The sequence below is a fragment of the Aspergillus tanneri genome (assembly GCF_003426965.1).
Source record: "Aspergillus tanneri strain NIH1004 chromosome Unknown AapTan_6_pilon_pilon_pilon, whole genome shotgun sequence".
Classification (NCBI taxonomy): domain Eukaryota; kingdom Fungi; phylum Ascomycota; class Eurotiomycetes; order Eurotiales; family Aspergillaceae; genus Aspergillus; species Aspergillus tanneri.
In genome coordinates this window covers 4,032,306-4,042,993 of record NW_022984633.1, presented here as the reverse complement: position 1 = coordinate 4,042,993, position 10,688 = coordinate 4,032,306, and the positions used below count along the sequence as shown (strand labels likewise).

Here is a 10,688-nt window from a genome sequence, read left to right as displayed (position 1 = left end):
CCCATAATGCTCTTATCCACGTTGCGCAGATTGCCCCGCATGAGCTGGTATACGTGATATGCTTTATTTTAGCCGAGGATTTGAAGGGCATCTGTTAGGGCTGTTATCCAGGTTGGATTGTTTGTTCGATTCGATTAGCTGTCGTCGGAATATGCTCAACAAGTTAGGTAGGTAGACAGGTAGGTTGAGCCAACGTACAATCCGTCTCTGCGAAAAACAGTCAGAATGAAAGAACCCGCACGGAAACTACCCTGGTGCAGTTTTCTCAATCGTTGTCAGTGACGTGGAAGGTGCGGTTGTTGATTTGAATGGATATGATGGTTGGTACGTAGACTGTTGTTCTGTGGGTTGGGTTGGATTGGGTTGGGAGGGGTTATATTCATCACTTAGCGGGGTATTTATTGTTATGATGGGTTATGCAAGGGAATGAGATTATCCTATCAAGAGAATCGCACTTTCAACATGGTTCTGACCCATCCGCAAACCGGAAGTGAGGACGAGGGAGACTAATATTGGACTGGAATGGGAACCAAGCGCTAAATGCAACGTACCTACCAGAGGTGGAATGAAGTCGTATGAATATTATTTAGCTTAATTCCAGAAGAGAAAATCATCAAGTAGAGCCTACACATTGACCCTAGTTTGTCGCGCTGGTTCCAGAATAAAAAGATGCGTTCTGGTGGGAGATGCATGTCAAGCCATGTACCATGTGTGGCCCAAGGAGTGGCCAAATCCATGGAAGATGCAGCCATTTGGAAGATATGTCTCTCTGGCCCATGATATCCGGACCGCTTTGAGGGTTTATGAGTGCTATCGCAAGACCCGCGCGGAGAGAATCCAGGACAAGGCCGTTACAAGGGAGATGCTCCATTTGTCTTATGGGAGGATCAGCGTCGACGAGATGAGGCGTTCAGGGGACATGACCGCAACCAGGAGATCTGGGCTTGTTAAAACAGGCAGGACTACATGTGGGGTGAGCCTTCATCAGGCAATGGTCTTTTTCTACAAGCTGACAAGACCAGGAACCGACGTGATGAAGCATGTGTTGGAGGACTGAACTGATACTGCAATTCAAGTCCGCGGAGGAACTAGACAAAGTGCGCTGTAAACAAAGTTTGGGATGCATGCATCGATGACGTAGGAATACTGATACGGCGAAGATAATCCCGCTGTTGCTTAGGGACAATTATGATTCGCGTGACGCTGTAGATGTGCTGCAACAGCCCGCATAACTTTTGCTGATCCTGCTCCTAACGCCCTCCTCTGTGCATTACTGAGTTGAAATATGACTTACGGGTCGATCATGGGTATTGCAGGCATAATTCAGGCGAAGGATTCATCGACTAATACTTTGGTAACAGCCGTCGTTGAGAATATTTCCATACAGAGCGTCAATTACTTCCGGATTGAGCCTCAGGTCCTAACAGCTGCATAGTCTCTCCTACGAGGATATCCTCCTCAACTCCTCCCCATCACCTGCGCTCCCCTTCTTCCCAGACCTCAACACCTTACTCGGATGAAACAGGCTCATCGCAATCATCGCAAAAAACATCAACATCGAATCAAACACATACATAAATGCCTCGTGACTAATCAAATATCCATCATTGCCCTGCGCATACTCAACGAGTCGGAAAATTGACCGCACAAGGATCAGCACGCTGGAGATATACAGTCCCCACATGACAAACTCCCAGGATGTATTGTTGTTATTGTTGTTGTTGGGCCATAGACGTCCAGAGGTTGTGTCCATCACGGAGTTCTGGGTCGGGAATTTGCGGATCCGACGGTGGAAGATTATTGACACAATGATGAATACGCCGAAGAAGAGAAGCTGGATGCATAGTCCGCCGATAGTTACGTTTTCACCAGTGTTCATGGCGCTGATGGTGCCGGAGGCCATGATTCCTCCTCCTTGGTGGTGTTAGTTGGATGTACTGGAGATAGAATAGACTGACAGGTAAGGGGGGATGCTACCTGACCCCTGCATGGCGAAGGATAACACATCACCCATCACAAATATCGCGGTGAGCCATTTCACTTGTATCAGACTGAGATGTTCTGCATTTAGGTGCGTGATGAGTCGACCGAGGGTCATGTATATGGACGCAGCGTAGAGAGGAGGCGCAAGGAGGATCATGAGCGATTGGACGGCGTAAATAGGGACGTTCTCTTTATCCGAGTGTGCTAGTACGCGACAGATGTATCCGATTATCTGGACTGATGTGTCGTTAGCTGAATGTTATTGTGAATGCACTATGCGCAGCCCGCGGTCTCACAGAGTCCCCCAAGAGCAAATATAAGAAAGTACCAGCATTTCGCCCAAATGACCTGGCAAAGATGGTACGCTGTGATGAGAAAGAACAACACGATAAATAGTATGGCCGCTGCAAGCGAAGGTGTATATCGGTATAGTTTAAATTCGACCTTCTCGACATGGGAATCCATAATATGTTAAACCGAGACAGGTGAAGTGAGAATTATTTGTAAGGAGTATCAAGGGATTTTGAGGGGCGACAGATTTATATTACCAATGGAACTCTACGGAGAGAATTACTCAATATCTCTACGTACCTGTCTTACTACTGTGTTGGAATGAGTCGTGTTCGTGATCGTGCTGGAGTGAAGCGAAACCTACGCCTTCGGTTCCATAGATGCGGCAGTGTTGCCGAGATTCTCGTGCAGTTGGCCAATGGCGTTACATGTTTACTTGGACCAGTACAGAGTGCCCATATTTATGCCTAACCGAGACCCACTTTATATATGCGTGCCCGTATTCGAGTCCGTTTTCGTACTCGTACCCGTACTTGCTCAGTATAAGTCAGGCTTTTCTCCTCGAGTGGAAATGTATTTATGAGACCGAGTTAGCCATAAGCTTAACTCCCCTATGAGGTATTCATCAAGCCTGTGGTAGTAGCAGAAGTAATCCCAGAACTACATATAAGTACATGTATGGGCCTTCTGCAGTTCAAAGAACTGAGGTAAAGATACAAACTATGCGGCTCTGAAACTTAAAGATATAATTAGAGAGCAAATAAACTACTAGCTGGAAATCTAATTTTGCTTAAGAGTCTTATGGTAGAAGTACCCCTTAGGCAAATAGACGTGTGGATGCAGAGCTAATGCAGGCAACAAAGCATAAGATTAGTTCCTATCCTACTATATATATTATATGAGAATACCTTAGTATGCTACGTCATAACATTTACATCCGTTCATATTTATGTCCATGTATTTTGTTCTCTAGTCCGCTCCATGTACTGCTTATTTTCTTCTCCAAATTTTGACCTTATTCATACACATACGTATTAAGCCTCTTTTTCTCCATTCCAGATTAATCGACAAATTCTGGCAGGGAATAATTAGATAATGTTGTAACTAGACAGTAAAGCAGAAGCAGACCTTATAGTAATGACACTTATTATTTCGTCGATAAGGACTTGACCCAACCACAGCCTGCTCTGGCAGCGGATCCGGAAAAGATGGAAAGAGTACTAGCAGTCTGAATTCATAAACATCTATGCATGTAGTTGTGGCAGTCATCACCAAAAAGACGACGGAGAAGATAGTCTATATCCTTAACAGTCACCTGGAAATGAATGTTCCAGGGGTTTGATGGGGAGGCTGTGTTTCTTTATTAACTTAGTTTAAACATACTGCGGCACCGTCAGTAGTTGTAGAGCTTAGAATATCTTCAAACTGAAACAATTCTTACAGTTAACCCATCTAATTTAACCTCTAAGGGAAGAGTTAGAGGTGTTTCACCCTCTCATCTTAAGGTAAAATATATCAAGTTGTCGCACACTAACTACTATCAGGGCTTAGCCTTCCGAGTTACAGTATAATTCTCTGCAAACTGTTTAAACAAGGAGTTGTGGTGATGGATCCAGTTTATCCTTGCCAAAATTAGCGTCTATAGGCTCAGTGTGAGAAAGTCGCCAACTTAAAAGCGGTCAGCTCTTGCCCATCCTTAAATTAGTCAACTAAGTCCTCCTTACATGGCCCAGTTTCTAGCAGCTCGATTATCTTTTTTCAATGGTAGCGGTTGTAGTATGAGAATGGCTTATCGTATTCTCGTTACTTTCTTGTTTATGCTAATATTTTAAGGTGAATCCAAGTAATGATGCAAGGCTTCTGTTTTCCTCCACCAATTTTTGTAGCTTTTCGATCCAAAGAATGGTTATGTGGTCTCACCTGTCGTGTATAGAAGACATAGGGTATAGAAGCGTTAGGGATGTGATAAAGAGGGAAATTAAAATGTTCATAGCAAGGCACAGGGCGCAAGAAATATTTATTGGCCGCATGGGCTACCCTGGAGGCTTTTTTACTCTAAAATGACCATCACCACCTCTGGTGATGTGAATTATAGAGCCATCACCCACGTCACCGGCATTCACCTTAAGAGTCCCGCCAATTACATTTCGGATTTTTAAAGTGCCAGAGGGCTCTTTGACTACTGACTCCGCGGATCTTGTGGCTTAAGTACGGCTGAGCAGACGAGAAGCCCTGTTTTCCATATTCTGTGGTCGTATGTGCCGGGGATTTCTATGCAGAACTAATATAACGCTAGTGATTGCTACTTGTCTCTTCTGTTAATGAATTATAAGGAGGAGGCTAACAAGCTGTATTCATATCTGGAATCATAGATTCAAATCTCACTCAATAATGAATGTCTCCTCTTGGCGAATATCACGACTAGAACTACCAACATAGGCCGTAAAACTACCACTCGGAACCACCCACTTCTGCTGCTCCACATCCCAGTAGCTGAGATCCCGTCGTGTCAGCTCAAACACAGCTTGTGACCATTGTCCCGGATGCAGGTTCACCTTCTGGAACCCTCTCAGCTGTCTCGGGGCTGTTGCGGGTGCCGAATCCGGCAGCCCCAGATACAGCTGTGCAACTTCGGCACCGGCGACGATGCCGCTATTCCGAACAATAATGGAGACGGTTCCAACAGATTCAAAAAGATCCGCCGCACCGCCCGGGATAATCGGCCCCTTGGATGGGCCTGACGTAGTGAAGACACTCACTGCCAGCCTGGTGTATTCAAAGGTTGTGTAGGAGAGGCCGTAGCCGAACTCATAGCGCGAAACAATGTCATTCTCGTCGAAATGGCGGTAGTCAATGAATAAACCTTCCATGAAATCATCGGTCTGGGAATTGAGCCAACGCGTGCCATAATCGCTCTGTTTCCGTGCGATTGTATAGGGTAGCTTGCCGCTTGGGGCGGTGGTGCCGTACAGCACGTCGACCAGGGCATTTCCACTCTCCTGACCTGGAAGACCAGTCCAGAGGATCGCTTTCACTGATGGTTCGGCGAGGATGGTCTCTAGGATGATCGGTCCTACGCTGTGCACTACTACAATCACATTCTCGTTTGCACTGGCCACCGACTGCACAAGTTCGTTACCATAGTGCCATGGATCGAGGTGGTTACGATCGCCGGCGTGGCCTTCGACGGTAATATACCCTTCGCCTGCATCCGAGGTGATGAATACCAGCGCTGTTTCGACGGCAGCTGCAGCAGAGGCTGCGGCAGTTGTGTCACTAGTAGGACTGGAGACGATCTTGGTGTCTTCCTTTGTCGCACGGTTCTGGATGGCATCGAGAGGGGAAACAAGATACTGTTTTTGGTTGTCAGATTTCTACCTGGTAGGTATTCAAATTAATGACTTAACTGGAAACTCAGAGGTTCCACTCCCCCAACCCATGGCCAACGTGCCTTTATTACAGCCCCGATCGCTGCATGCATTGGGTCCGGCTGGGTTCACGATGGAATCCTCGCCGATGATAGCTAGACTTCTGGGCCGTTGGAGCGGTAGTGCATGCGCATCATTCTTGAGCAATACGATCGAGTCCCGGGCGACAGCGCGAGCGACAGAGTTATGGTCATCGGTTACGTTAACCCTGGCCTGGCCGCCATCCCACGAGTTGAATGCCACCTCAGGGTATGCTTTATCTTGGCCGACGAGATACCACGCGGCCAGAATGCGGGTGACCATGTCGTCCAGACGGGACTCGGGTACGCTGCCATTTACCACGCCATCGATCAGGTTCTCCCCCCAGAAGATGCTGCCGGGCGGAACGTTGAAGTCGCTCCCCGGCATGGTCATGTCCAAACCTGCCAAGGCACTGTTGACGGTGGTGTGTTGCGCATTCCAATCACTGACGACATACCCACGAAATCCCAGCTCATTTTTCATGAGCCCATTCAAAATGTCATCGCTTTCGCAGGCCCAGCTACCATTGACCTTGTTGTAGGAGCACATGACCGAAGCCACGTTGGCCTTGACTGCGTTCATGAACGGCCACACATATAGCTCGTGTGTGGCTCGATCAGGCATGTTGGAGCTGATGGTTTCTCTATTGTGTTCTTGCTCATTCCCGAGCCAGTGCTATGCAATTATCAACTCTTTTTCAGCTGGTGAAGACACACATATAAGAGCTACATACCTTGGCACAGGCCTGAACCCCGGCATGCTGCATACCTTGAATCGTTTCTTCCATAGCAACTCCGCTCAGATAAGGATCCCCCGACGAGCCCTCCCAGTTTCTTCCGCCATCAGGGTTCTTTCCCAGTGGTCCAGCCACCGGTCCCAACTGCACATGTACCCCCAGTCCCTTGGCCTCCGCTCCCATTGCTGCTCCGCGAGCGTACATCAAGCTCCGATCCCAGGTTGCGCCCGCGTTAATACCTGCGGGGAAGGCCGTCACGGGATTCGCAAACCGGATACCCAGCGGAGAGTCGTGCAGACACAACGAGGGATAGTCAATGGAGTCGGGCGCATAAGTATTTCCTACGCAGGGGCCGCCTTTCCAGGTCATCCCGGTCACGATTCCGACTTTTTCTGTCAGGTTCAGCTTCTGCAAGTCGTAATTGGCCTGCGAGTAGGCTTCATCCCAACCGATATTGCTGGAGTCATAGGCATGAACGATCGCACCGGTGACAAGAAGAAAATTAAATATAAGTTGCATTTTATAGGATATCGATCGCATCGTGTATGAGTTGCCAAAGGAAATGGGAATGGCAACCGTCTTAAAGAGCTCCAATCTGCAGGCTAATCACTTCTGCACCCGTCTCCGCAAATATTGAATAATACGCAGGGAGGGAATCTAATTAAGTACAGTGAACCCCGCTGATTATTACACCAATCATGCCCTCGTTTAGTTCTCTCAGGATAAGCAGGTGGAATATTTGTAATTGCTATGCAGATATTGGGAAATAAATTGTCCAATCAGCCTGTATGTGCTGGACTCTGCTCGTTCAAACCTGCATTTCCATGTAAAGTAGTGGCGGCCCTTCCCTACTTCCTATCTTCCTCATTTACACGGCCTTGTCAGCTTGTCAGAACCGCGGATTGTAGATAGTCCCTACATTTCAGTTATTCAGTAGTAGGTAATGTAAGACGGTAGTAAGCGAGTTAATTAAAGCAGATATGTAATTGTCCTAGACTTTCTTCTATGTTATAAGAGTGTGCTAGTTGAATGTATTTAGATCAACCTATTAATTAGTGAGAGTAGCCTACTATTTCCATCCAGTTGTTGCTTATTGAACCAGTGAGTATACGCGGGGCTTGGTGTACCCCGCAATAGGACATGTCAGACACATGACTCAAGTATATTTTGAGCAGTGCTACAAGCGCACATTCAAAACTTTTGCTGTAGAATATGTAGAATTTGTATGAAGATTCTCTTACTAGGGCGATCAGTAGACAGCACATCTCCTCTTGAAGAAGTCAGGGTGACCACGTGCGAAATATGCAGTAAAATCAGTTAACCAAAAGACCAGAGTTCACCTGAAATGGCATTTTATCTCTGCGTTGAAGCATTTGGCAATGGAGAAGATCCCAACCATCGCTGTCACTGGGGTTTTCTTCTCCATCATTCGCAGGAAGATTTCGGAGACCTCTACGAGGTACAACTGATTGACCTAAAGAAACTGTGGTACCAAGCAAACTGTCGCGAAGCAACCACTATCAGGGATCCTCAGGCCGTTGGGATGTGCAAAATTGCGGTTTTGGACGCGAAGTCTCGTTATGCAGCTATTAGGGTCATTAAGGACGAACCTGCCCCAAGGGATGGAAAAAGAAGATGTCAGGATTGGACTGTCGATGTATTAATTTCTCTCGAGGCAGAAGAGCTGGTTGCGTCGGGGACTGCTGAGAGATGGGGTAGACTGGTAGGGATGACAGCAAAAGAGCTTGCAGTCGATAGTGGAGATAATTGGACTGCGTTCTGATTGGGACTATTGGATGAAGTTGTATTCAGGTCTGCATGAAAGGCAAATACACGTGGGTGTTGCCATCTCCAAAGTCAGAATATCCAAGTCTTGGGCTTGGTTCTCAAGCTACAGTCTATAGAGCGAGTACCATGGACTGGTTAGTGTTCATCATTCATATTAAACCCCATTCTCAGTCTATTGCTTAAGCCTACAAGCTATCGCCTGTGCTCTAGGCTATTTCGTGCAGAGATACGCCGATAAATAGAACTTCTGACACGACAGCTAGAGAGATTTTGTTACATCTCTACCAACCATATGCATGTCGAGAAACAAAACGCGTTGAGAGGCCGCTGAAGATGCAATATGAGATGGCCGCTTGGCTGGTGCCAATCCTTTTGATAATTATTCCTGGAATGTCACAACCACTACTCTTGGCTCGATTACAGACAAGGATAATCGAGCAGTATCACCCCTAATAGTAGAAAAAATGACAGAGGGGGTTCTCTTAGCTGGAAGATCTACCGGCTCATTAGGTTTTGTGGTCTTGCAGACAGCGCGATGGACGAGCAAAAAGAAGCAAAATAAGTACGATAGGACTGGGAATTTCATGGTAAGCAATCCTTGAAAAAAAAAAATTAACCTGATCAATATGATTCGGGGGGAAGGGGAGAGAGGAACACTATAACAGCTACGGGCACGTAGCCTACTAAGGACCGTATTTGATAGTATCTATATTGTCTTAATTACCATCTGATGAACGCACGCACTTTTCCAGGAATAGGGGCAGATCTTCAGGTGAATATGCCCGCAGGGTGCCGAGGCGCGCTCGGGACCATATATTTCCATATCAGCTGGGAACAACAGAACTATAGAAGACGACATAATGGTTTTTCGTGCCTTTATACGCAAGAAAGCTATAGGAACTTGGCCAACGTACTGTAGGACAGTACAGCATGCGATCCGATTATCCAGAGTAGAAGGTGTGATTTGTGTTAAGAAAAGCCGAAGTTACATGGATAGGGATCTCGCCGTCGCGGAATATTTTTATGGTTCCATTTAACCCTCTTTGGATAAGAAAACACGAGATCTGATTATATCTAAGAGAGCCCAATCTCGCAAGGAATGGTTCGGTGCTTTTGCATGAACAGTGAAAAATAAGATACATTTGGGGAAAACATGTAGTAGCTATTATCCAAGCTTTGGGTATGCTACCCTTTCAATCTGATCATGGGACATAAAAGTCCCCGACGTAAGGCCACTGCGACGTCTAAGCGTTTCTCTTATACCAATCATACTGATGATAGGTATTTTTCTGACATGAGGCATTTTAAAAAGTGACTGCTTACTGGTCTGAACCAGCATGAGATCGTTTTTGAAGCGCGGTTACTTGGAACCTGATATTAATGCTCCGTACTCCGTATACTTCCGAGAACCAAATTGCAGAGGTTCTATGCCAGTCCCTCTGCTTCTTGTTAAAGGGAGAGAACTGCTCTCCAGAGAACCCCACGGCTGCCTGACTAGACATAATGGGGCAAATATTTATAGTCCAGTAGTCATTAGCATGGTTGTCTTTGCTTGCCTTAGAACATCTTCCTCAACGCGTAAACTCTATTTCCTCTCCTTTCAAGAAAATTCATTTAATTAATGATCCCTATATAGCGTCTCGCCAAGAGCTTTACTGGTCTCCCTGTGGAATCACACCCTTGTCAACATCGAGTCCTTCCAAATTTCTTAGCTGGATTCGACTGCTGCGCCGCCGTAAGCCAGGTGCTTGCCCTTTTTGTCAAAGCAATACCAAGAAGGGGGGAAGGATGAAGATCCTGCTCCTATGCAACACAAGCAAAGGTGAAAACAAGATGCTTGCACTCCACTGCGTTATGCATTTGGTCATTTTTCTAGTTTCGTAGTACTTCCCTAAAGATATAGCGACCATTGCTATGCCTCCTTATTGATTTGGTCACCCCAGGCCTAGTGTGTAACTAGTTGCTCACAAATACATAACTATATAGGACTGAGTCGCTGAATTAAATTGGCTAAAATAACTGTATTGTATGTAAAAAGTTCTATAAACCGACAATAGAGGGCACATTAGCTGTAAATTTTCATCCATTTTTAAATTAGGCTCTTATAAAAAATTCTGAGCAACCTAATTCGCCATTAGTCAGTGTGGCCGAGTGGTTAAGGCGATGGTCTAGAAAACCATTTCGTTCGCGAGCAGAGGTTCGAATCCTCTCGCTGACGGCATCCGTTTTTTTCTCTATTCTACACCACTCCTCCACCCCAGCTGCTTTCCATCACTCAAGTCGATAACCGTGCACTTATTTTGCAAGCCATATATTTGTCTATATTCTGTACTCTGTAGGTCATAGCTCTATTTACGCATGTAATGGTTCGTTAACAGGCTGTTATCGGGACCTTTCCCTAGCTCTGAGACCCGGAATTTCAGCAGCAATAACACATGGGT

General features: G+C 46.2%; 3 protein-coding genes and 1 non-coding gene across 4 annotated transcripts; 2 read left to right on the top strand and 2 right to left on the bottom strand.

Moving 5' to 3' along the window:
• Window positions 1–1,441: 1,441 nt before the first annotated feature.
• Window positions 1,442–2,448, bottom strand: ATNIH1004_009332 (RTA1 domain-containing protein; the record flags this gene model as incomplete). Its single annotated transcript, XM_033573924.1, has 3 exons — window positions 1,442–1,914; window positions 1,978–2,220; window positions 2,280–2,448. The coding sequence occupies 3 exons, from the start codon at window positions 2,446–2,448 to the stop codon at window positions 1,442–1,444; spliced, it is 885 nt and encodes a 294-aa protein (XP_033424476.1).
• Window positions 2,449–4,655: 2,207 nt separating this feature from the next.
• On the bottom strand, window positions 4,656–6,978 carry ATNIH1004_009331 (beta-glucosidase; the record flags this gene model as incomplete). Its single annotated transcript, XM_033573923.1, has 3 exons — window positions 4,656–5,627; window positions 5,682–6,398; window positions 6,457–6,978. 3 exons carry the CDS (start codon window positions 6,976–6,978, stop codon window positions 4,656–4,658), a joined length of 2,211 nt encoding a protein of 736 aa, XP_033424475.1.
• An 826-nt stretch (window positions 6,979–7,804) lies between these two features.
• On the top strand, window positions 7,805–8,242 carry ATNIH1004_009330 (uncharacterized protein; the record flags this gene model as incomplete). Its single annotated transcript, XM_033573922.1, has 1 exon — window positions 7,805–8,242. The coding sequence occupies one exon, from the start codon at window positions 7,805–7,807 to the stop codon at window positions 8,240–8,242; it is 438 nt and encodes a 145-aa protein (XP_033424474.1).
• Window positions 8,243–10,384: 2,142 nt separating this feature from the next.
• On the top strand, window positions 10,385–10,465 carry ATNIH1004_009329. The gene has a single exon. It is a non-coding gene; the product is annotated as a tRNA-Ser (tRNA).
• Window positions 10,466–10,688: the final 223 nt, after the last annotated feature.